The sequence below is a fragment of the Dermacentor variabilis genome, chromosome 8 (genome assembly GCF_050947875.1).
Source record: "Dermacentor variabilis isolate Ectoservices chromosome 8, ASM5094787v1, whole genome shotgun sequence".
NCBI classification, from domain to species: Eukaryota; Metazoa; Arthropoda; class Arachnida; order Ixodida; family Ixodidae; genus Dermacentor; species Dermacentor variabilis.
Window position 1 is genome coordinate 119080420 of NC_134575.1, and position 27616 is coordinate 119108035.

Consider the following 27616-nt stretch of genomic DNA (forward strand, 5'->3'; position numbering starts at 1 on the left):
AATCAAAGCGCATATTTTTGTTTCAAACATCACTTACAGCGCGTACATAGACAGGGACCAAAAGAACGACCGGATCGTTGTTCTTTTGGTCCCTCTCTGTGCACGCACTGTAAGAGATGTTTGAAACAATGAAATACCAATTAGCCTGTACGCAAACCCTGCTTCCGCATATTTTTTCTTTACTTCAGCCTGTTTACTCAGTTTACTCACTAAATATACACAATAACAGTTCAAAGAAGCACATTTATCCAAACAGTCTTTTTGATTTATATCAGCTATCGGCCAAACGGAATCTACCCGCTCACGTCAAGGGGCAGCCGCCGATAGCCCTAGGGGCGGCTGTGGAGGAAAAGACCTACGGAGGAGAAGGCTTGTGTAGAAAAGGTAGCGCTTGATGAAAAGGCTACTTCGCCCCAAACACTGCACACGAGGGCAAAATTTGGCGAAAGTACTCACAACAGCGTATGCTCTCCACAGAATGTTTTTTCCCCGAGCTCGAGGAGTGGAACAGTGCCCCTTTAAAGGCTGCTAAAATCGTAGCAGGGGACGTAAGTTCAGTTTGTTCAAAGAGACACTAAAGCAAATACTAATTCAAGCTAAATTGATAGATTAGTGCTCGAGAATCTCTAAGGCGTCAACATTATCGTGAACAGAGCCTTAGTAATCGAGATATTGTGTAAAATGCGGGACATGATTAGAGACTTCCCCGGGACATTCAGGTACTTGTCCGATGCCGAAAGCACTCCTCAGTTAAATTATCTCAATAGTACTCAACTACTCTTTGCATAAATCATCCTTCTAAGATGAAATAAAATGCTACTTGCCCAGTTCTATTTCATTTTTATCAACATAACTAATTGAAATTAACGTTGACAAGGACGTGGGCGGTCGAAAAGTTTCGTTTTCACTCGAATCTGCACCGCGCACGTTTTCGCCATTCAGTACTTTCCTGATCGCGTACTGCTGCGGTGGTTTCGCTGGCTCGCAAAACTCGCACAGACTGCAAGTAACAGAGAATTCAACTTCGATGTGATGTCGCGGGATGCCCGAACGGTCTACGCCACCTCAGCAAAAAGCAGCTGCAGCGGCGAATCCACCACTCTAGCTTGGCTCGGTACCGCCGTCCGTCGAGCGCCATTTTACTCACCGACGGCATCAAAGGATGACGATGACGTATTCAAAGTCACCGCTACCCCGGTTGGGTGGCGGAAGATTTGAACTTCGAAAAAGTAATTTGGACACTTCAGATACAATCTCATCCTTAACTAAATCTTTCATTGGCATGAAACAGGCGTTGTGAGGTTTTGGGAATGGTAGTTAGACAGTCCACGTCGATTTAGTACTTGCCTTCAGTGTCGCTTTAAAATGACAAGCAATTATCCACATAACTAAAGACCTTTAAAACTTCCTGCCATTGAAAGACACCCCAAATGCATCAATAAACGATAGAATAATATTATATAAAATATGAAGGATGCCTGACATACTTTCGCACTCCCGCACGCTGCAGAAAACCCTCGTCGAATGAAAACAATAAAAGTGTAAAATAAATAAAAGCACCGTAAAGTTAGAAAGTTGCACATGGACAGGCCTTTAGAGCGCTGAAAATAATCGCATGGTTTCTTTTTACCCACCTCCTGGAAGGAACCAAAAGTTTAACCAAAAGGATTTAGTGGAAAAGACATTCCAAATCAATGGAGAAACCATAAATAAATGCGTCATTACATTTAACCTCTTGCGCATCCTCAGACGGAGTTGTGTTGCGAAACGGATCGTCGCTCATGAAATGCTTTAACTTTTTTCATTAAAACACGCTCACATTTCGCCGCCACAGCCCACGCTGTCTTACAATAGCTCTGAAAGGCATATCTGGGTTATGTGTTTGACGGTGAAGAAAGCAGTCAAACCTTTTTTTTTCCTGCTCCCGATCTTTTAAAGAGGGTGTTGGCGTGGGAACTCTTCCAGGTATAAATGTATTTACACTGGACTGTCACAGCACTCTTCTTCGCAGAAATCAAATTTTTATTTATGGCTATTGCGTTTTCTTGTTAAACAATCCCGTCGGCAGTCACAAGTCATAAGCGGCCCAAATGCACTTAAAGCAACAACTGACGTGAGAAGAAGTATGATATCACCTTACGGCATATGCTGAACTATTGAAAACATAATAAAATGATTCTACATCTCTTCAGAAGGAGCACTTTTTAACCTGTCCTAAAATGAAATTAACACGGAGAAAATCACCAAGCACTTACGCAGCTAGCAGGTGCATCGACAGTGAGATGTGCTTAGCGCCATTTTAAGCGTTTTTAACCACGCATACAAGCTTGTTCCTCGACAGGCATTTCTGCCAAGCATGCTTGAATATTTTAGCTTTCATCTCAAAATAAAACGCACTCTTGTTTGCTTGATTTCGGTGCTGTGCCCGCTTAAGTCTCGAGACAATCACTTTCAGCAAGTACACCAAACTGTTTGCTTGTCTGAAATTCATTCTTTGCCAGTTGTCATCCGCAAACTCGCCCATCAAGTGTAACGCCGTAGTCACTTTTCCCTCATTAACCTCTTTTGACATGCTAAAAAAAATAAAGACAATAATTTCATCTACATAGGATACCTTTTTACTATGAGTTCCGATTTGTAGGGTATTTTTAACAGACATCAAAAAACAGCGAGAAGGTAATACTGCCCCATGGTACACTGGCACGCATAGGTTGCAAACAATATTCAGAAACATCCGATTCGTTTCAGTAAATCTAGCTATTTTCGACTCTTTCTATCGAGCTCGGAAGGGCGTGCATCAGATCCGGGAAAAACGTACAAGTGACAGGGTCGTTTCAAGCCAGAACATATATTTTAAATCGATTATTTTGTTCCCAGTAGAAGTAATTGTGTCAATAGGTCCTATTTGGAGACCTTGCTTCCACAGCGATTGGTATGAACGTTTTCTCAGTCAATGGCATAACTCTCCTGCATAAACTCTGCCCTCCACCGATATGTGAAAGACGAAAACACTTGCAATTTTAAGAGCGGCCTCACATAGTTTACCCTCCCTCAAATGGAGGCATTATTTCAGAATTACAATATAGTGGCTAAAACAGTAATTGGTATAACCATTGTCATCAACCCTTCATCGCAGCTTACAGACTATCCTTTAATTAGGTTACGAGGGTGAGCCATTATTTGTGCGAAGTATAATTCAGAGCACTTATGTTGTAACGCACAAGCAACTGTGGCGTTTATTTGATATATTAGGTGTTATCAGATCAGTTTCATCAATATTTAGTTTATTCGTTTCATTGAAAAAGAGTCTAAGCTACTAAAAGGACAGTATAAACTTCTGCATACGTCGTATTCTTGTTGCGCTCACCTGGTTTTCTTAGTATCGATGCAATTCCTTGACAGTCTATGCATATATGGACTCAGAAGTCACGTTGCTGTCCATAAATTATAACGCCCAAACACTCACAGCCTTTTTCCTTTCCACAGGCTAGTGTAGGTTGTACCTTCCTCTGCGACGATGGCACAACACCAAACGTAAACAGACCCGGAGGGCTGTGCGCTGTGAGTATTACGCTTTTTTGTTGACCCTTATTGAACTTGTTAACATGACGGACGTGGCCGATGGAATCATCATAGCTAGATGCCGTAACTACAAATAGTGGGTAAATAATACCATGAACACAGTTTTCCAGTAAAGTTGACCTTAGTTCACGTGGAGGTTGCATAAGCGTGGAAAAATAAGTTGTCGCTTGTGAATTCTAAGTCCATTTAAATCACCGACTTCCTAATCTAAACTTGTAATTGCGCAACCGACCACTGATCAGCAACCAGTAAGAACATAATACAATTTAATGTACCCTATATTACGCCACAAGCAAGGGTATTACTGATTTAGCAGAGGCGTAAATCTTACCCACAGGTTTTGTTTTGTTTGTTTATCTGCGGGGAGCACCTGGTGGCGCAGTGGTAAGCCAGGCAAATAGGGAAATGTTATGGCAGTCACCAAGGGAGTTATGCGTTAATTATATATTGATCCCTTTATAAATCCCTTTATAGAAAGTAATTATATTTCCCTGCCTGTTGCACAGTTTCGACAGCTGCACAATCGTGAAGACTTTGCCTTTTCAAGTATTTATTTTCACAAGAACACTCACGTGGCGTAAAACACGTCTATAAGTTGTTGTAGCTAGACGAAACGTCACAAGTTGCACCTCCAAGTGTTCTTCATTTATTTTATTTTATTGAGATTTTGTTATTTTTTTAACCGTAAGGGCCCTGCATGAAATTGCATAGGGGCGAAGTGAGAGCAGACAGCAATGATTTCATCGGTAATAAGTGATAGAATAAACCACATTAGTGCCCTCACCAATTTATGCTAGTACATTATATATACTAAAATACCAGTTGAACGAAAAAGGAATTTTTGTAATGAAATTTAGCAGAAGGAAATTACCCTGATGAAAAAGATTGATCGGTGAGACATTAATTATTTCACAAATTCTTGCCATTTACTAAACAGGTTAGCAGTGTTTCTTTTTTCTTTTTTCGGAAATACGATGACCCTGTTTTAGTGGCTACCTTTGCTGGTAATGAATTCCGTGAAATTTAGAGCACACGAGGGGAGTTTTGGGACGTATTTTCTCGAGAGATATTAAACTTTCATTTCTGATTGTAATAAATGCGCTGGAATTTATAATCTGCCTCTTGAATACGGGTCCACCAAAGGATGATGTGCTATGGCACAATGAATGGTAGAATGTTCGAAAGAATACTAAGTGGACGCTGTTTCTGCGCATTGGAAGTACGGTTAGGTTAATATATGTTAGTACATATAGGTACGGTTCTTCTAAAGGGGGGAGAGTATGAGGCGGGTGGTCGAGGAAATGGCCGAGGGTGTGTTAGTGGCGAGAGTGTTAGCGACCCTCGCCGCTAACAGACAAGTCGACTTGTCCAAACGTTGGCTCCTGCTTTCACCTTGCTCTCGTTTTGATCATCGTGCTGAGCATTGGTGCTATTCAAGACATTTTTTTTTTGCCATCGTAGAGCGGCACACACGTGCTGGTGCACAGCTAGTGATGCACGCGTGCATCAAAGAGGTTCATTGAAGACCAGCATCGTGCGAACTAAGCTCTGACGTCCAACAAAGTTGGATGATAATAAAGAAAAAAATGTCTGATTTTCCCTTTAATAACTACTTCTCTCCACCTTGCGGGTTTCCGCAGAACTACCACGTCAAAGTTGGATGATATTAAAGAGCACAAAAGTCTGCGACAAGGCTCCCCATAATAGTTCAACCATGAAACTTGCCTCTACAGACATCAACGGTAGGGCTTCGAAATGAATTGATAGTTTTTTTGTGCAATGGATCACCGCCTCTAATAAATGTAATGCCGGCCTTCCGCAACTCACTGTTTTGGCGCGAGCCTTAGTAATTCACGTTAACGAAGTCAGTAACCACCTGTGATCGCCGATGAGATGATTTACGGATGATAGTCTTTCACCAGGCCAGATTCATAATAGCGAGGGTATCATTGCGAGGCAATCTGGCTTAATCCAAATTTATCGCTGGCGTTAAACAGGCACACTGAAATAATGGCCCACAAAGCAATTATACGACATTTAGACGACATAATAACCCTTAGCTGTAATCTTACATAATGAACAGCCTGGCACTCGAAAACGCATCTGCAGTAAAATATTTTGTCGTTCCTTCACAATCAGTTATCTTGGAGTGCGCCGATTACTTGAGCCTAATCAGCGCTCTGCTGTAACCGGTCAAAAAAACAACTTCTGCACATGTTATACAACGCATGCCAAAATAGATTATGCAGCCTTTACCTAGTAAAATATGTCTAGTCAGGTCCACTTCAGGTTAGTGGCACTCATATTGCTTAAGATAGCACTCTGCCAACAAGACTACTAAACAATTGCAAACATAACTTCAGTTCGCACAAAAATAGACTATACCACCCTCATTTGGAACCCTAGGGAGGTGTACCGAATGAACAAACTTCAGGCCATACAAAATGAAGCAGCCCTCTATCCCTAGGGAAATAGTCACGATTCTGTATTGTAAACTATACCAAAGACTTATTTAAACTGCTCGCACAAGAGAAGCGAAGGCTTATCTTGCTTCTCTTGCACTTCCGCCGGCGTCATGACGGAGATTCGTCTTTTTTTAATATGAAAGTGAAAGAGAAAGTTTATTTTCTTTTCAACGAAAAGAGGGCGCCAAAGCAAAAGGCAAGAGCCTGACAAGGTCCCGGTCGCACGTAAAACAGTTGGCATTGTGCACAAGCACTTCACAAAATACACGATGAATTTTTCACGCATTTAAAAGCATGAAGCAGTAAGTTAACATGCAGAAAATTTGTACAAGAAAACAATAAATTGAATTGACAAGTTATCGTATGAGCGGTATAAAGATACATTATTTTTTTTACAAACATAAAAATATCAGTCCGAAAACACAGAAACAACATCACACAGCTTACAACATCTGCATTATAGAAAAAACATATGAAAGGTAGTAAAATAAATACAAATAAATACAAAGTATGCCCACTAAATAAATATATCATTCCGTTTGTTCCAATAGGTATTTTTTAATTGTAGATTTAAAACGTTTTTGTGGAAGGGAATATTCAGTTTCAAAGGGAAAGTTATTTATTACCGTGGGAATCTGGTAGCTTAGCGTTTGCTTGACATAATTGGTGCGTGTGATAGGAACAAGCTTACGTTTCATCCGAAATGCATAACAGCTGCTGGAATTATCTGGACAAGAAAAGAACAGTCTATGATGATGGATGTACTAAAGTAGACAGAAGTTGTATACTTCTTTTACTTTAAGGATGCTATATTTCTGAAATAGCGGTAACGTAGGCAAATCTGAAGGTCTGCCATGAAACCCCTCAATAGCACGCATAGCGCGTTTCTGAATTGAAATTAGTTTGGGGCAATTGCTGGACGTCGTAGTTCTCCATACAGGGATACAGTAAGATAACCTTAGTACAGAAGTGCGTAATACATGGATATCTTTAACCGGGGGGGGGGGGGGGGGGGAGGGCAACATATGAGATATTTTATACAAACAGCCGACAGTTTTACTTAAATCAGACATTCATTTGGTGGTACGAAAATTCCAAGAAAGGTTCTCATCGAACCAAACACCAAGAAATTTCTGGTTTGAAACACGCTTTAAGTCAGTATGTTCGTAGAAAATTTTCAGAGTGATACTTTCTACTGTATCAACAGGATGAAAAATTTTGTAGTTAGTCTTTGATAAATTGACGCTTAGCCTATTCATGAATAAGCAGTTATGTAGCTTTCTTAAATATGTATTTGCCGTAGCCTCCATTTGAGGCAAGGAGTGGGATGAAAAAATGTATTCGTATCGTCAGCGTAGAAGACCAGATTAGGCGATTCGGATATGCTAGCGATATCACTGATGTATACTAAAAACAATAACGGTCCTAATATAGATCCTTGAGGAACACCATGCTGAATTGCCAATTTCTCTGAGGGCATGCCATTAACTTGAACATACTGTAATCTGTTATTTAAATAGTTCTTTAGCAAGTCAGATGCAATACCACGTATGCCATAACTGTTGAGCTTGCGTAGCAAGGTGTTGTGATGAACGCAATCGAATGCCTTTCGGAAATCTAAGAAAAGCCCAAGAGTGTACTGTTTCATTTCGACATTCTTAATATTTTTCTTCTTTTACTGTTAAAAGCGTCTGCTCTGTTGATTTGTTTTTCAGAAATCCATACTGCGAGGAAGTAATAACACTGAACTTATGGAAAAAATTCTTGAGACGAGTATTAATGACACCTTCAAAAACTTTTGTTAAGACGGGTAGAACAGAAATGAGTGTATAATTCGATATGTCATTCTTTCCCCCACTTTTGTAAACTGGACATGCACGTGCTATCTTCAGCTGATCTGGGTACACTCCGCTTTCTAACATACGGTTTGCGATGTAACACAAGACGTCACATATTGAAGAATATACATGCTTCAATGCGCTAGTATACAATCAGATACATGCGCTAGTATACCATCATGCCCTGGTGAAACATTATATTTTACCTTATGTATTATAGGAGCTATTTCATGAGTAGTAGTTGGCATAAACGCAATAGAATTTTTTAAGGGAGTGATTAGATTAGAAAGTGCGTCTGGCACTGCTGACGTACATACAGAATCCGCTACATTAATGAAAAAATCATTGAAAGTGGTTGCGAGATCAGAGCCTGTAAGTTTGCCATTGACTGTCATAATAGTAAGGGGTGGGTCCGGATTACAATTATCAGTTAAAACGCAATTTCACGCCAAGCTTTTCTCCTGTCAGAATGTACTTTGGTAAACCGATCAATATAGTAAGTAGATTTAGCTATTTTAACATCCTGGTTAAGTTTATTTTATTTTTTAAAATTCAATGAGGGTATTGGCATCACGGCTCTTGATAAATTTGTGCTACAAATGGTTGTTTTTTTTAATTCTTTTGTATAGTTCCTGAGTCATCCAAGGCTTCTTAAACTTGTTGCAAGTTTTAGTTTCTGTTAGTGGAAAGGCAGTGTCGTAGCACCAAAGAAACTGTTTAATAAATGCATAATATGCTTTGTTTACGTCACTTGTATCGTACACATCCTTCCCAATGTGAACTTTCAACTAATGTTTTGAACATACTCATCGTGTTAGCATTAATTACTCTGTATAAGCGTGGGACCTTCACATCTTTGTCGTGAATGACAGGCAGGAAGCAAAAGATTGGCAAATGATCGCTGATGTCACGGGACAGGACGCCAGAGAGAATGTAGTTAGACACCAGATTTGTATTACATACGTCTAGTAGACTACTTGTTTGAACAGTTACCCTTGTGGGTAAAGATATGCAATTCCAGCAGGCAAATGATGCAACGGTATCATTTAAGTGCGCTGCACATGAATCGTTCGACAATAAGTTAATATTTATGTCACCCACAATAATAAATAAGCATCCGGTCGAAGTGAGATACACCAGTAAATTTTCAAGGAAGTCGAAGAAGTGCCGTTGGTTACCGGTGGGAGCTCGCTATATATTGCAACGACCACTATTTCTAGTAGATACAGTAATGCATTCCACATTAGAATCAATTACGTAAAATTCATCTATTAGGGAATGTTTGTCCGATTTATTTACATACACAGCAAGACCACCACCCTTGCAGTGAAGCATTAATAATCCATTATAAGTGTAATTTTCAAAGCGGGGATGATCCTCATGGGATGTTAGCCATGTTTCTGTAAACACCAAAAAATCAAATTTATGCTTTATGGATGCAAAAAACAAGTTCAGATGGTCACCCTTGTGTTTGATACTACGAGCATTAAAATGAATAGCACTGAGCCCGTTCTCTAGAGAGCCGAGCTGCGTTTTGAAATCTTCAACATTATAGCCAGCACAAGTTGGCTCGCAGTTCATGGCAGTGCGACAGTCGATCTTAGGAAACCGACCTTACCTAGTCATTTTTTCCCGATCACCATGATCGGTGATCCTCAGAGCATCAGTCAGTTCACATTGACGTGCGAACACCTTACCCACTATAGTCCAGACATATCTCCATGACACTAATTTCTTACGTGCAATGGCAGCACCAAACAACTGCTTATTAAACTGAGATAGATGCTCATTAACATACACAGCCCCTCCATCCGAGGAACCAAGCATACTGTTATTAAGTCTCTGTGTCCTTGCCTTAGAAAGGAACGTGTTCCTTTTTTCTCGTCGAACAAAACGAACTATAATGTTCGTCTCGTCCGAGTTCCGAGTGGGAATGCGGTGACTTGTAGCGATGTCTAATTCACTGACTGGTTCGCCAACAACTTCACCAATTTGTTTTATGACATCAACAGGCTCTCAATTCCCCTTGGCATCCTTTACATCCAAATTGTTGAGCCTCGTGTACTGTTGTGGCTCTTCATCTTGTCGTGTCAACCGCTTGTTCTCGCTCCTCAAACCTTCATTACACTTAACAAGTTCGCTGACTTCTTTTCTCAGTGCCTTAACCTCAGAGCTGATCTTCTTCGTCTCATCGCAAGTGTCCACTGCAGAATTTCATGCTCTCTTTCACAGAACGAAGTTCTAATCTCATTTCACGCTTAAAATCGTCGAAGGCTTTTTCTAAAAACTTAGAGATGTTACAAAAAGTAGAATGACAAATTGAACAATAAAAAGTGGGAACTGTAAGTGTGGCAGCAGTGCGCAGTGCGTACAAAGAACAAGAAGTTGCTACTAGCGGGTGCTTACCTGCAAAAGCAGAATACTTTCAGTAGATGCTCGCCCGGCCTGCGCACTGCTGCCGACTAAGAGGACAGATGAGGGTGCGTCCGCTTTGAAAGACCCAGGGCAACAGCTGGCCCACGCTCATTGGTTGATCGATGCTTGTAACACCGATCACTCGGCACGCGCTGAACAGAGGGTGCACCTTGCGGCGATCTACGGCGCTAGCTTCGTGACAGCACAGTTGCAGTCCGAGATACACTTGGTTCCCTGGATCAGCTGCAGCCCGAGATATGGATCCTTTCGTTGTCTCGGCAAAAGCAGAATACATTTAGTAGATGCTCGCGCTGCCGGCGCACTGTTGCCAACTAAGAGGACAGACGAGGGTGCGTCCGCTTTGAAAGACCCAGGGCAACAGCTGGCCAACGCTCAGTGGTTGATCGATGCTTGTAACACCGATCACTCGGCACGCGCTGAACAGAGGGTGCAACTTGCGGCGATCTACGGCGCTAGCTTCGTGACAGCACAGTTGCAGTCCGAGATACACTTGGTTCCCAGGATCAGCTGCAGCCCGAGATATGGATCCTTTCGTCGTCTCCGCAAAAGCAGAATACATTTAGTAGATGCTCGCGCGGCCGGCGCACTACTGCCAACTTAGAGGACCGTTGAGGGTGCGTCCGCTTTCAAAGACCCAGGGCAACAGCTGGCCAACGCTCATTGGTTGATCGATGCTTGTAACACCGATCACTCGGCACGCGCTGAACAGAGGGTGCACCTTGCGGCGATCTACGGCGCTAGCTTCGTGACAGCACAGTTGCAGTCCGAGATACACTTGGTTCCCAGGATCAGCTGCAGCCCGAGATATGGATCCTTTCGTCGTCTCCGCAAAAGCAGAATACATTTAGTAGATGCTCGCGCGGCCGGCGCACTGCTGCCAACTAAGAGGACAGACGAGGTTGCGTCCGCTTTGAAAGATCCAGGGCAACAGCTGGCCCACGCTCATTGGTTGATCGATGCTTGTAACACCGATCACTCGGCACGCGCTGAACAGAGGGTGCACCTTGCGGCGATCTACGGCGCTAGCTTCGTGACAGCACAGTTGCAGTCCGAGATACACTTGGTTCCCAGGATCAGCTGCAGCCCGAGATATGGATCCTTTCGTCGTCTCCGCAAAAGCAGAATACATTTAGTAGATGCTCGCGCGGCCGGCGCACTACTGCCAACTTAGAGGACCGTTGAGGGTGCGTCCGCTTTCAAAGACCCAGGGCAACAGCTGGCCAACGCTCATTGGTTGATCGATGCTTGTAACACCGATCACTCGGCACGCGCTGAACAGAGGGTGCAACTTGCGGCGATCTACGGCGCTAGCTTCGTGACAGCACAGTTGCAGTCCGAGATACACTTGGTTCCCTGGATCGGCTGCAGCCCGAAATATGGATCCTTTCGTCGTCTCTGCAAAAGCAGAATACATTTAGTAGATGCTCGCGCGGCCGGCGCACTGCTGCCAACTAAGAGGACAGACGAGGTTGCGTCCGCTTTGAAAGATCCAGGGCAACAGCTGGCCCACGCTCATTGGTTGATCGATGCTTGTAACACCGATCACTCGGCACGCGCTGAACAGAGGGTGCACCTTGCGGCGATCTACAGCGCTAGCTTCGTGACAGCACAGTTGCAGTCCGAGATACACTTGGTTGCCTGGATCAGCTGCAGCCCGAGATATGGATCCTTTCGTCGTCTCTGCAAAAGCAGAATACATTTAGTAGATGCTCGCGCGGCCGGCGCACTGCTGCCAACTAAGAGGACAGACGAGGGTGCGTCCGCTTTGAAAGACGCAGGGCAACAGCTGGCCAACGCACATTGGTTGGTCGATGCTTGTAGCAGCGATCAGTCGGCACGTGCTGAACAGAGGGTGCTCCTTGCGGCGATCTACGGCGCTAGCTTCGTGACAGCACAGTTGCAGTCCGCGATACACTTGGTTCCCAGGATCGGCTGCAGCCCGAGATATGGATCCTTTCGTCGTCTCTGCAAAAGCAGAATACTTTTAGTAGATGCTCGCGCGGCCGGCGCACTGCTGCCAACTACGACGACAGACGAGGGTGCGTCCGCTTTGAAAGACCCAGGGCAACAGCTGGCCAATGCTCATTGGTTGATCGATGCTTGTAGCAGTGATCAGTCGGCACGTGCTGAACAAAGGGTGCTCCTTGCGACGATCTACGGCGCTAGCTTCGTGACAGCACAGTTGCAGTCCGAGATACACTTGGTTGCCTGGATCAGCTGCAGCCCGAGATATGGATCCTTTCATCGTCTCTGCAAAAGCAGAATACATTAAGTAGATGCTCGCGCGGCCGGCGCACTGCTGCCGACTTACAGGACCGTTGAGGGTGCGTCCGCTTTGAAAGACCCAGGGCAACAGCTGGCCCACGCTCATTGGTTGATCGATGCTTGTAACTCCGATCACTCGGCACGCGCTGAACAGAGGGTGCACCTTGCGGCGATCTACAGCGCTAGCTTCGTGACAGCACAGTTGCAGTCCGAGATACACTTGGTTCCCTGGATCAGCTGCAGCCCGAGATATGCATCCTTTCGTCGTCTCTGCAAAAGCAGAATACATTTAGTAGATGCTCGCGCGGCCGGCGCACTGCTGCCAACTTAGAGGACCGTTGAGGGTGCGTCCGCTTTGAAAGACCCAGGGCAACAGCTGGCCAACGCTCATTGGTTGGTCGATGCTTGTAGCAGCGATCAGTCGGCACGTGCTGAACAGAGGGTGCACCTTGCGGCGATATACGGCGCTAGCTTCGTGACAGCACAGTTGCAGTCCGAGATAGACTTGGTTGCCTGGATCAGCTGCAGCCCGAGATATGGATCCTTTCGTCGTCTCTGCAAAAGCAGAATACATTTAGTAGATGCTCGCGCGGCCGGCGCACTGCTGCCAACTTAGAGGACCGTTGAGGGTGCGTCCGCTATGAAAGACCCAGGGCAACAGCTGGCCAACGCTCATTGGTTGATCGATGCTTGTAGCAGCGATCAGTCGGCACGTGCTGAACAGAGGGTGCACCTTGCGGCGATCTACGGCGCTAGCTTCGTGACAGCACAGCTGCAGTCCGAGATACACTTGGTTCCCTGGATCAGCTGCAGCCCGAGATATAGATCCTTTCGTCGTCTCTGCAAAAGCAGAATACATCTAGTAGATGCTCGCGCGGCCGGCGCACTGCTGCCAACTTAGAGGACCGTTGAGGGTGCGTCCGCTTTGATAGACCCAGGGCAACAGCTGGCCCACGCTCATTGGTTGATCGATGCTTGTAACACCGATCACTCGGCACGCGCTGAACAGAGGGTGCACCTTGCGGCGATCGACGGCGCTAGCTTCATGACAGCACAGCTGCAGTCCGAGATACACTTGGTTGTCTGGATCAGCCGCAGCCCGAGATATGGATCCTTTCGTCGTCTCTGCAAAAGCAGAATACATTTAGTAGATGCTCGCGCGGCGGGCGCACTGCTTCCAATTTAGAGGACCATTGAGGGTGCGTCCGCTATGAAAGACCCAGGGCAACAGCTGGCGCACGCTCATTGGTTGATCGATGCTTGTAACACCGATCACTCGGCACGCGCTGCACAGAGGGTGCACCTTGCGGCGATCTACGGCGCTAGCTTCGTGACAGCACAGTTGCAGTCCGAGATAGACTTGGTTGCCTGGATCAGCTGCAGCCCGAGATATGGATCCTTTCGTCGTCTCTGCAAAAGCAGAATACATTTAGTAGATGCTCGCGCGGCCGGCGCACTGCTGCCAACTAAGAGGACAGACGAGGGTGCGTCCGCTTTGAAAGACCCAGGGCAACAGCTGGCCAACGCTCATTGGTTGATCGATGCTTGTAGCAGCGATCAGTCGGCACATGCTGAACAGAGGGTGCACCTTGCGGCGATCTACGGCGCTAGCTTCGTGACAGCACAGTTACAGTCCGAGATACACTTGGTTCCCAGGATCAGCTGCAGCCCGAGATATGGATCCTTTCGTCGTCTCTGCAAAAGCAGAATACATTTAGTAGATGCTCGCGCGGCCGGCGCACTGCTGCCAACTAAGAGGACAGACGAGGGTGCGTCCGCTTTGAAAGACCCAGGGCAACAGCTGGCCCACGCTCATTGGTTGATCGATGCTTGTAGCAGCGATCAGTCGGCACGTGCTGAACAGAGTGTGCTCCTTGCGGCGATCTACGGCGCTAGCTTCGTGACAGCACAGTTGCAGTCCGAGATGCACTTGGTTGCCTGGATCAGCTGCAGCCCGAGATATGGATCCTTTCGTCGTCTCTGCAAAAGCAGAATACTTTTAGTAGATGCTCGCGCGGCCAACGCACTGCTGCCAACTACGACGACAGACGAGGGTGCGTCCGCTTTGAAAGACCCAGGGCAACAGCTGGCCAACGCTCATTGGTTGATCGATGCGTGCAGCAGCGATCAGTCGGCACGTGCTGAACAGAGGGTGCTCCTTGCGGCGATCTACGGCGCTAGCTTCGTGACAGCACCGTTGCAGTCCGAGATACACTTGGTTCCCTGGATCAGCTGCAGCCCGAGATATGGATCCTTTCGCGGGCTCTGCAAAAGCAGAATACACTTAGTAGATGCTCGCGCGGCCGGCGCACTGCTGCCAACTAAGAGGACAGACGAGGGTGCGTCCGCTTAGAAAGACCCAGGGCAACAGCTGGCCAACGCTCATTGGTTGGTCGATGCTTGTAACAGCGATCAGTCGGCTCGTGCTGAACAGAGGGTGCTCCTTGCGGCGATCTACGGCGCTAGCTTCGTGACAGCACAGTTGCAGTCCGCGATACACTTGGTTCCCAGGATCGGCTGCAGCCCGAGATATGGATCCTTTCGCAGTCTCTGCAAAAGCAGAATACTTTTAGTAGATGCTTGTGCGGCCGGCGCACTGCTGCCAACTACGACGACAGACGAGGGTGCGTCCGCTTTGAAAGACCCAGGGCAACAGCTGGCCAACGCTCATTGGTTGATCGATGCTTGTAGCAGTGATCAGTCGGCACGTGCTGAACGAAGGGTGCTCCTTGCGACGATCTACGGCGCTAGCTTCGTGACAGCACAGTTGCAGTCCGAGATACACTTGGTTGCCAGGATCAGCTGCAGCCCGAGATATGGATCCTTTCGTCGTCTCTGCAAAAGCAGAATACATTAAGTAGATGCTCGCGCGGCCGGCGCACTGCTGCCAACTTACAGGACCGTTGAGGGTGCGTCCGCTTTGAAAGACCCAGGGCAACAGCTGGCCAACGCTCATTGGTTGATCGATGCTTGCAGCAGCGATCAGTCGGCACGTGCTGAACAGAGGGTGCTCCTTGCGGCGATCTACGGCGCTAGCTTCGTGACAGCACCGTTGCAGTCCGAGATACACTTGGTTCCCTGGATCAGCTGCAGCCCGAGATATGGATCCTTTCGCGGGCTCTGCAAAAGCAGAATACACTTAGTAGATGCTCGCGCGGCCGGCGCACTGCTGCCAACTAAGAGGACAGACGAGGGTGCGTCCGCTTAGAAAGACCCAGGGCAACAGCTGGCCAACGCTCATTGGTTGGTCGATGCTTGTAGCAGCGATCAGTCGGCACGTGCTGAACAGAGGGTGCTCCTTGCGGCGATCTACGGCGCTAGCTTCGTGACAGCACAGTTGCAGTCCGCGATACACTTGGTTCCCAGGATCGGCTGCAGCCCGAGATATGGATCCTTTCGTCGTCTCTGCAAAAGCAGAATACTTTTAGTAGATGCTCCCGCGGCCGGCGCACTGCTGCCAACTACGACGACAGACGAGGGTGCGTCCGCTTTGAAAGACCCAGGGCAACAGCTGGCCAACGCTCATTGGTTGATCGATGCTTGTAGCAGTGATCAGTCGGCACGTGCTGAACAAAGGGTGCTCCTTGCGACGATCTACGGCGCTAGCTTCGTGACAGCACAGTTACAGTCCGAGATACACTTGGTTGCCTGGGTCAGCTGCAGCCCGAGATATGGATCCTTTCGTCGTCTCTGCAAAAGCAGAATACATTAAGTAGATGGTCGCGCGGCCGGCGCACTGCTGCCAACTTACAGGACCGTTGAGGGTGCGTCCGCTTTGAAAGACCCAGGGCAACAGCTGGCCCACGCTCATTGGTTGATCGATGCTTGTAACACCGATCACTCGGCACGCGCTGAACAGAGGGTGCACCTTGCGGCGATCTACGGCGCTACTTCGTGACAGCACAGTTGCAGTCCGAGATACACTTGGTTCCCTGGATCGGCTGCAGCCCGAGATATGGATCCTTTCGTCGTCTCTGCAAAAGCAGAATACATTTAGTAGGTGCTCGCGCGGCCGGCGCACTGCTGCCAATTTAGAGGACCGTTGAGGGTGCGTCCGCTATGAAAGACCCAGGGCAACAGCTGGCGCACGCTCATTGGTTGATCGATGCTTGTAACACCGATCACTCGGCACGCGCTGCACAGAGGGTGCACCTTGCGGCGATCTACGGCGCTAGCTTCGTGACGGCACAGTTGCAGTGCGAGATAGACTTGGTTGCCTGGATCAGCTGCAGCCCGAGATATGGATCCTTTCGTCGTCTCTGCAAAAGCAGAATACATTTAGTAGATGCTCGCGCGGCCTGCGCACTGCTGCCAACTCGTAATTGTCGGAATAATGGTGGTTTATTATGGAATGCCATAATAAACCAGTCCATCTCATTTTTCCACCAATTACATCACGCATTTCCACTACAGACCACGTGCGCTCTCCCTATCTTTTTTTCTAATTTGCCACTATTTCTTGGAACTTATCATTGGAAGAAATTTCCGAGCGACGATGTAACTGCACAATCACGATTCATTTCTTCATAAGTTTAGGCACCCCTTCGATGTATAGTGGTAATTTTTTTACCTTTTTAACGCTTGTGCTGACAATTGCATTATAATGAATCTACGCTGTGTAGTATAGAGTGCTGACTATTGCATTGTGTCGCGTATTGTTTGAAGACTTTATGCTTCCCCATTGCTTTAATTACGTCGTGAACGCAAGCATTCTGTATGGTTGTCCTCGTTATCTAATGGCCTTAGGACTATTGGTTCCCATGAATAAATTAATAACATTTCCGTTAATATTTGTGATTGTTTAGTTATTAACCCAGATTAGCACATGAAGTTATATTTCAACGAGTTCCTTCTATTCGTAACAATTTATGCGTGCGGGCTCATGCCGCAACCAGTGTACTAAGGCAAATATTTGCCCTTTTCGGTAGCGCAATTAACGCCTCGTTGTATAGCATATCAGCGCAATTTTGCACAGGTTAACATGGCAGAGAAGTTGATTGCGTTCTGCTATGGTTCTAGGATATGAATATTACTACATACCTGAGCCTGCACAACGATACAGTATACCACTGCAGGCTGGGTTCGTGCAATGGTGGAGGCCCAAACTGTACATCACTACAGAACCACACTGTGGAATGCTGGATATAAGAGAACGCTTCGACGCCCATCTGAAAGCTTCTACTGCATCGGTAAACATCAATCATACAATTGATGTCGCTAAATAAAACTTTGCAAAAAAAGTTATCTGGGTTCTTTCGTTGTTACAAGGAAATATTCAATTTTGCATGCCAGTGTTCTAGTCATTCAGCTTTACTGGACATATCCTCTTGTCTCACGATCACGTATTCAAGGGTTCATAGCCCTCCTTGTTACCACTCCGCGATCGCAACTTGAGCGAACGTAACCGCGAAGTTTTCACTTATCGACAGTGTTCACCTTTCCAAGTGTTCGACATTAGGAAACGAACGGTGTGCTAAACGAAAATGATGCTTACACACTTATTCTACTGTCGTCCCCGTACGCCTCGCCGAATGGTCAGCAGAAAGCAAGCTGTCCACCAAAATTAACATAGTGGCATCAAATTTTTTTTAATATTCTCGCTGAGTCTTACGTCATCGCTGTTCTTGGCGCGCATACATTCATTCTAGTGTCAAAAAGACTAAAGCACCATGTTGCAAGTTGACCACAATTTTACAGAATTCGGCTAAGCAGATGAAGCCCCAGGAAAAGGAGAATGACGTCCGAGTCGTATCGGTTGTTTTAGGCTGGAGCGCTCATTTTAATTTCAGATGTGCGCAGTCGCATTTGGGACTGCAATTCTGAAGTTCCGAAGAAGTCCGATATCTGACGCCATGACGTACAATACCAAGGACCAAATACCTGTCTGGCCACCTGCTGTTGCTGTCACCAGCTCTGGTGTGACACGACACAGGCACCCAGCATTCTTTAGCGGAAGCATGGATCAGGACTTCGAAGGCTTGTTGTATTTGTACTAAAGAGTTAATCGGCATAGCAACTTCGACAAGTACACCAGAGTGGATAAATTCATGTCCTACTAAACGGATGTCGATCATTTGAGCGCTTACTTTGATCGCGACATAAAAACCTCATCAGTTTTCACGAGCACTTTTAATGAGGTTTTTGTTCCTTCCCCTGTCCAGAACCTCGTTCAGAATAGCGCCTTCCCAGGCGAGCACAGAAAGCTGATGAGATTTTCAGACTATCCCTATAGCAAAATCCAGCTTTTAGAGCCCATTGCCAGGGGGGATTATGGGCCCGTTGTCACGCTGGTTGCTTGGGTCCTGGACTGGCGCGGCCTACGGGCAGGCACTGGGCACTGCTGCAGAAAGCAGCTCAGGAGCTAGATAAACGCGGTGCCTGCCCCCCCCCCCCCACCCAACCATATATATTTTCTAGACATAACAAAGCCAGAGACAGCGTTTAAGTAAAATAAAAAAAACTAGAAACGTTTACAAAGTTTGAAGGCTGCCAAAAATCCATTCGCTGGACAACCAGATCACAAGTCAACTGTTTTGCCACTATGACAAGTCGTAATTCCTATTTACGGTGGAGCTGTCTTCGGCTAGCTTCAAGCGTGTCCTGATGTGCGTAGGTAAAACAATGGCAGTGTATTCTTTAGCTTTCTTTATTACATTGCGCACGATTTTACGAAATCAGGGTGTAGACGAGCCGTATGTAAAAATATTGAAATATATCTACAGCGGCTCCACAGCCACCGTAGTCGTCCGTAAGGAAAGCAACAAAATCCCAATAAAGAAAGGCGTCAGGCAGGGAGATACGATCTCTCCAATGCTATTCACAGCGTGTTTATTGGAGGTATTCAGATACCTGGATTGGGAAGAGCTGGGGATAAGAGTTAATGGAGAATACCTTAGGAACTTGCAATTCGCTGACGATATTGCCTTTCCTAGTAACTCAGGGGACCAATTGCAATGCATTCTCACTGACTTGGAGAGGCAAAGCAGAAGAGTGGGTCTAAATATTAATCTACAGAAAACTAAAGTAAAGTTTAACAGTTTCGGAAGAGAACAGCAGTTTACGATACGTAGCAAGGCACTGGAAGTGGTAAGGAAATACATCTACTTAGGGCAGGTAGTGACCGCGGATCCGGATCATGAGACTGAAATAATCAGAAGAATAAGAATGGACTGGGGTGCGTTTTGCAGGCATTCTCAGATCATGAACAGCAGGTTGCCATAATCCCTCAAGAGAAAAGTGTATAAGAGCTGTGTCTTACCAGTACTCACGTACGGGGCAGAAACCTGGAGGTTTACGAAAAGGGTTCTGCTTAAGTTGAGCACGACACAACGAGCTATGGAAAGAAGAATGATAGGCGTAACGTTAAGGGATAAGGAAAGAGCAGATTGCGTGAGGGATGAAACTCGAGTTAATGACATCTTAGTTGAAATAAAGAAAAATAAATGGGGCATGGGCAGGACATGTAATGAGGAAGGACGATAAGCAATGGTCATTGATGGCTACGGACTAGATTCCAATGGACGGAAAGCGTAGCATGGGGCGGCAGAAGCTTAGGTGGGCGGATGAGATTAATCAGTTTGCAAGGACGACATGGCCACAATTAGTACATGACCGGGGTAGTTGGAGAAGTATGGGAGAGGCCTTTGCGCTGCAGTGGGCGTAACCAGGCTGATGATGATGATGATGATGATGATTACACGTATTTATTTGTACCTGCCGACTGTCCGGCCTCGCAAATAAGCACTGTTGCTTATGCAGGCAGGATGTGCAGCTGTGAAGTGAATGGATTTAATGAAATTTTATTATTATTATTATTATTATTATTATTATTATTATTATTATTATTATTATTATTATTATTATTATTATTATTATTATTATTATTATTATTATTATTACAGAACTCAAACGACTTATTCATAACGTGAAATCGTACCAGCGTACTTGTCCCAGCTGCGTTTCAGGCCAGATGTGTGAAAACCGGTGATGGATGATGGCTTGGTGCGTTGCGATCTACGTAAACAAAGACAGCGCGGCCGTCTAGTGCTGGGGTGCTGAGCCTGAGGCCGTGCGATTGAATCGCGGCCACGGCGACCGCATTTCTTTGGGGGTGCGATGCAAAAACACCCGTGTACTTAGATTTCGGTGCACGTTAAAGAACCCAGGTGGTCCAAATTTCCGGAGTCCCCCACTACGGTGTGCCTCATAATCGGATCGTGCTTTTGGGACCTAAATCCTGGTAATTCAGTTCTTATTTTTGAAGACAGCACCACCGTCGCTCCTATATATGTCCTACCACCGACGCGCGGGAGGCTCGTCGCGGACTGTGCCGACGCATGCGCCGCAGAGACTGGGGACTATAGATCGTTGTCGCCACCGTATACGTTCATCTCGAAACGTCAAACGGGGATCTTGACGACCTTATGACCGACACATTTTGGTGGATCCTTCCGGTGGACCACAATCCAATCATCCCTGTGGGTGACTTTAATGTCGATGTGTCTCATCGCGACAGAAAGTGGTCCTTGGCGTTTCACTTGAAAACGTCCGGCATTCGATGTTGCACCAAGGCCAATGTCTCTACGACACTCCAGCAGTCGCTCATAGACCTAACGTTCACTAAGAACATCACCAGTGAAGTCGTAGAGCCCATGGTCGTCTATAATAGCGCCCACAAAGCCATAATTATTGTGGTCATGAGAAAAACGTAAATACAAATAAACATAACGTGGATATATGCGTTATATTGTTTTGTTGTTTTATTTGGTTTTCTTTATAGTTATATACAGCTCCGCTGGTCATGCACCTTAACAGAGTGGAATGGCTCTGAACTATTTTTTTTCTTTATTACATGGCAGCACAACTTCAAGAAAAAGAAAGCGCTACAGAGATTTAAGGTAGATGAAGATACATTAAAAAAATCGGGCAATCTTGTTCAAGCGTCTAGCACAGACATTCACTCGGGTGGTGCATTGCATTGTGCTTGTATAACAGACGGCTTAAACTAGGCCACGCCGGAAAATGCTGATGTTCGAATAATTTTACATGTCAACATCCATATGCAGGCTCAATTGGTGCTTCGATGTCGCTCTCAGACATGGTAGATGCGATTCCTCCCTGCAATTAAAACTTATGGCTCTATCAGTCAGAACGAAAAAAAAATTGCCCTCATCGAATAGTATGTCATCAAGTGAAAAACTCTGATTTTCATTTAAGATTGTTATGATCGACAATTTAAATTATAAAATACGAGTCTTAATATAACCGCCAACCCCGAGAAGTTGTACGGGCTGTTACTGCCGATATTAAGAGCGGTTTCTAGAGATTCGCCGAAGGGAAATACAACATCATGTAGTCCAACAATGCGTTACAATCAGCACGCCTACTTAGTGATATTTCTGTCAGAGAAGCGTCGGTGAGTGCGGCTGGCAGCCTTCGGTGGCAGCGCCATATGTATTCCTGCAACTCGTTGTATCTGCCGTCGCAGCTTCTTCTGCAGACCGTGTAAGCAAAAAAAAATATAGCGGATTTAAAAAGCTAACGCCAGAGCTGAAAAATACAGGGATTGTTCATCGTCAGGCTTGTTTATTCCCAAGCGTGTAGATATACTCAGCCGGTACGCTAAGCCAGATCGCTAAGGAAACGATCTGCGCGAGGGCACCTGGAGAAGGCCGAAGTTTCATCTGAGTTTCAAAATGTCCTTCCTGATATTTTTTTCTTACACCAAGGCAAGTTGAAGCGCAGAAATTTGCTCAGCTTTGTTATAGGTGCGACAATATTTCTTGCAGGAATCGTCATCTTCATCGGCCCCCTTTTATATTGGGTGCGCTCCATCGCGTGGGTCTCGTGCCTCGTACCGGGAGCTCCGAGTTTACAAAAAAAAGTATAAAAAATGACTGCTTCTGATCCTCCCATGGGCCCTAATGGTACTGAGGTCTCTGCCTAGCTGACTCACTCATTGTTCCAGTATAGACCAAACCTCCGTCCCTATGCATCAATCAGCGGCAAGTTTACCCGGCTTCGTTTGAACGTGTTTCAACGAATGCTGCGTTTGTTTATTTCGTGTCGACTGCACGATATTGCGACAACTTGCAGTCACCTGTCCCGTCATCGATCCCAAACACTAAGATAACATTTGAACAGCAACATACCCACGAAGCGAAACTGGCATAAGAAGTGCGTTGAACGCGCACGGAATATAAACGTCCGAGCTGCTGCTACGCAGTTTCCCTCCTTAACGCCAGAATTAATAAAAAAACAAAAAGAAACAAACTACTTAAAAAGAAGGCGTTATCTGCGGTTCCGTATTTTCATTCAGGAATATACGCACTCGCTCAGTCCAAAATAGAATGCGAGAAACAATCTTAAACCAATTATGGAGTTTGGCGTGCGAAAACCACCATTTGATTATGGGGGACGCTGTAGTGGAGAACGCCGGATAAATTTTCACCAACAGGGGATCTTTAACGCGCCTCCAATGCACGGGGCACCGGTGTTTCAGCACCTCGCTGGCCGCGATATGCGGCCGCGGAGGCCAGGATTTCATTCCGGGACCTCGTCCATCGCAGCGCAACACCATACGCACTTGTCACCGCGGCGGGTAAGAACAGACTTAATCTTCGTTGACATATGTGCATTTCTATGCAGTTGTTTTTTCTGAGAAAGTACAGACACATGTAACCCAAAATCTAGCGTTATTTATGACATGAAACTAATATGTCGCGATAAAATTGCGTCAATCATTTACATGCCACCAGCACTTGCTCTTTATGTACTGAATCCAGCGCGGCACAAACGCAACCAGCGCACTTCCCACTACGCCCCAGCGAACTCCAACGACAACAAACGCCTTTACAGCACATACCAGTAGGCCCCAACGTCATAGCATTGAAACAATAATCTCGTCCAGTGTGACTCGGCTTTTTTCTGTAAACGTCCTCTGTGTTATCGAGTGTCAAAAAAGGTGCTGGTTTCACACTCGGAGGCCCTCGAAGACACTGGTTTTTGCAATAGGATACTAAAGACGTTGTTAAATTATGAAAGTGGGCTCACCCGTCAGTTGCCCAAACAGGCAAAGATCAAGTGCAAATTTAAAAGGACAGTCACCGCCGCCTTTCGCATACTATACGCGAAGATTCGAACAACCGTATCTGATGCCTACAAATTATGCCAAGGCTTCGATGAGCTTCGCAAGCACTGTGTTTTTTCCGGCGTCATTCCCAAAGAGACGAATCACTCACGCGCTTGGCGATTAGAAACGACCACTCTTCGTTGGCAACGCTCTTAAAAAAGTCGGTGTTAGCAGGGCGGTTCGCCAGCTGTGTATTAGTTCCTGAATGACCAACACTTGACACCCAATTGCCAGGCTCCAGTGATCCGCCATGCTATCCTGAAGAAGGTCGCCGAAGTACTCCCTTCAGCTTGTCCACCCCCGTCCTTGTCATCCTCTGAAGCGCCTGGCAACGATGCTCTTGTCTTTAACAGAGAAGCTGTTCTAAGTCGAGCCTTCGCCGTCCGGTCAAGGGGGGACACTCCGTATGGCTCCCATTGGCCGTTTTCGAGCAGACGCTCTTTCGATGCTAGCGCCAAGGTCCCCTTCAGTTACGGCCCTAACCAATGGGCGACGCAGAAGCAAAATGGCGGCGAACGTGATTGTTTACGTTGTCATGGCAACAGCAACAGCAGCCGCGCGGCGCCTCCTCCCCGAAACGTTTTTCTTTCCTTTTTGTTTTTATTATGCCGACCCGCTCCACTCCGCTTCCCCCTTTCCCCCATGCCGCGCGCGCCGCTCACTTTTTCTTTGTTTTTACCCGTAAGCGGCGCGTTCTTTTTTTATAGCGCGCTTGTTACGGCGCACCACGCGCCAGCTCGCAAGCAATGCGCGCAATGCGCACGCTACGCCGCGCATTGGCATTGCTTGCGAGCTGGCGCGTGGTGCGCCGTGGGCTATGCGTTGGCACGCACGCAGCCTTGTCCATACTTATATTATACCAGCATGTGCTGCGACATAAAAAAAATTCCACTTCCAACACAACAGATGTTTAGTCTCGCTTTATTGACTTCATTTCCGAAAACAGATTTTTCTTACAACGTGGTGGTGATACACGCTCAAACAATGAACAAAAGTGAAAGGTGCATGACATATACAAGAGTACTAAAGACAAAAGTTCACAGATGGTGAAATAAAAAAAGAAAGCGCTAGAAAACGCGAAGGTAGTTTCATGTACACGCATAAAAAAACTAGATTTTTATATAACGTCCTCAAGACCTAAATGTAGATGAGCTCCTGATATGTGCACTAAGATATTGCACAAAATTGCACGACGTGTATGACATAGTCATGACAACTATAACTAGGGAAAACTCACTTGTAGTGGAAAAAACAATGACACGCAAAATACCTGAAAGATAGAATAAAATGCTAACATTGTTTGACTGAGAGCCATACCAAAAGAAAGCTTACTTCTAAATCTGCACGAAAGTGTATGAAATGCGTGACATGTTCATTACTGCTGAAGAAATTTAAAAAAACATGGCAGAAAAAAATAACATTGTACTAAAAACTGAAACACACATTATCACATTATTTTGCACTTGGCAACAACTTGAGTAACGGTGGCAAGGGGAACAGAAGGTAGTCGGCTTTTGCAGCAGCACATAGATAACATTCGCAGAAAGGCTTATTCCTCAATCAAAGACCAGGTAAAACAAGCCAACACGACTTTTCCTTCTACCCGAATGCAATGCTTAGCAATAAAATTACGTCACTTAAGGCACTGAGTCGTACCTACTGGGCTCTCCTTTGCATAATAAACACGAACTGCAAAAATCTGCATGTAGGACACTTGCAATGCTCATGCTTTCCAGAAGAAAAAAAAGCGTATCATGCCTACACGTGAAGGTTGTTCGCGCGGTTTTCCCATCGGGGGTTACTGAGATAGTACACAAACACTAACAGTAATTTTTCATCTGTTAGTAGGTTTGTAGAACGTGATACACAGAAAAAGCATTGAGGGCGGTATGGAAAGCTGGTCAAGTTACTGAAGTTGCAGAATGAGACTTGGCACAGAAAAACACGTCACAGACCAGGTGACAATGAGGAGGAACATCTATTTGTCAGCTTTCTCTACCGGGAAGAGGCAAGTGTAGCACAATCAAGGCGCAACGACCTCCGGAGCCTCATGGAGCACTCAAATGGACAGGGCTGTGTTCGTGTACATGCGCCTTCTGATGTCCTTGGGTCTGAGCGCTCACCTGTTGTCTTTAGGCACCCGGAACAACCTTGCAGGACTTGTTTTTGAGGTATTTGTGCACCACTGCACGATGCACGAACGGTACGAGTCGTGAAACGGGTGAAACATTGCGGAGCACAAGCACACAGCTACCGAGGACCACAGAACTGACGAAACTAGCCACGTCGGTCAACGCACAGCAGCGCACGCATCTCGATGACAGTATATAACAAAAATAAAGCGTTACGTAGCGGACTAAGCAGTCGCCGGGCCGGCGGGGACGGCATGGCGGCGCGGGCGCGTAGACAGTCGAAGGTGAGGGCGTTGCGAGGGCGTTACGAGAGAGGGCGTGGGGAGAGGAGTTAAGCGGGGGAAGGGCTTGGCCACCTGGATCGGCGCGCGTGCGCGCGGCGATCTACGAGGCAATGCAAGGGAAACGGATTTTTGCGTTCGCCCATTACAGAGATGGCGCCAGTTTCCTGTGCCACCGAAACCGGGGAGTGTCCCCCCTCCCCCCCCTCCTGGTCCGGTGTCACGCAGGGGACCATGCTCTCGCGCTCACCGCCAGAGGGCGCGACGAGGGCAGGAAGACTAAAGCCCCTCAATCTCCCAAAGTAGCGCCATTCGCTTCCCTCCTCCTCCGCTCGGCGCGGCCTCGACGGTGGCGCCGCCGGTGGTGGGCCTGCCGTAGCAGACGACGGCTAATACGCTACGGGAGGAAATCCGCAGAAAAGTTCGTTCGAGCCCTGCGGAGCAGTTTTTTCAATCGAGATCTTTCTTCGTCAGTCGGTAACTGGCCTTTAGAATTTCGAGTTGGAATTGCGGAAGAAATAGAGAAAATGACCATTATTGAAGGCGTATTTAAGGCGTAAAGCGCGCGACGTTGAGAGTTCGTGTTGCTGAAACACGACGCAAGCACACGGTGTACTCAAACACGCGCGCAATTACCAAAGTTTCAGGTGTTGACAGCGTGAAAGTATGTGTACGTGGTTTCGTAGGTTCATTCACGTACCTGCAGGACACTTTTGTTCTGTCGGCGCTTGAGAGATTCCGGCTGTGTGCGGTCAGCAATGCCTGGCAACAGGGCCGTTTTTTTCATTGCGGGGTGCTTTGGTAATCTTGACGATATATTGTTTTTTTTTTTTGCAAGTACTGCTCCAGGAGGGCACATGTAATGGCTAACGGAGGCCTCTGAAGAGCACGTAACATTACACTAATGCAGGCGTCGCAGGGAGTGTTCGCATACAAAATTCGCTGTCCGCGATCTTATACCCCCTTTGCATGCACAGGCTTCGGCGAGCCCCATCCAGCCCTGGTTCTAGCTTTGGTGTTCCCGTTGCCGCTTTGGTGCCCTGGAGGCGCCGTCAATAATACGAAATAATGACAAGTTGTTACAACTAGTAAATAAAATTTATTGAAGAAATACAATCGCGCCGAGGCGCCAACTTCTGAAGCAGCGCTAGCGCGCGAGTGTTATGAAACGCCAACGAGGAATTTACCGGCCCACGTACGACTCTACGATCAAAGTGCACGTTAAACATCATCAGGCGAGCTAGATAAGGTTATCCGGAGCCATCCACTACGACCTCCATCCTAGCTTTAGTCGCTTCGGAACGTTAAAAACGTTAATCACCGCAAACCAAATCAATACATGCGGGCGTACATTCGAAGCTAAAAGACTGCATCGTAAGTCATAGTGAGCCTTGCAAAAGCGTCGAGAATGTGCTAACTTCTGGTGGAGCTCAAAACACACCCTGAATAAAGTCGCTTTTATGTCACAGGCCAGCTGCAGATGCGT

At 46.5% G+C, this 27616-nt stretch overlaps 1 protein-coding gene across 1 annotated transcript in view; it reads left to right on the top strand.

The window, feature by feature from the left end:
- Window positions 1-17812, top strand: part of LOC142591252 (uncharacterized) — a 62966-nt gene extending 45154 nt beyond the window's left edge. The window contains exons 5-6 of the mRNA XM_075703591.1: window positions 3487-3561; window positions 17606-17812. Of these exons, the coding sequence (XP_075559706.1) occupies window positions 3487-3561; window positions 17606-17734 (204 nt within the window). The 3' untranslated portion in view covers window positions 17735-17812. The remainder of the gene's footprint in view (window positions 1-3486; window positions 3562-17605) is intronic.
- The last annotated feature ends 9804 nt before the right edge of the window (window positions 17813-27616 follow it).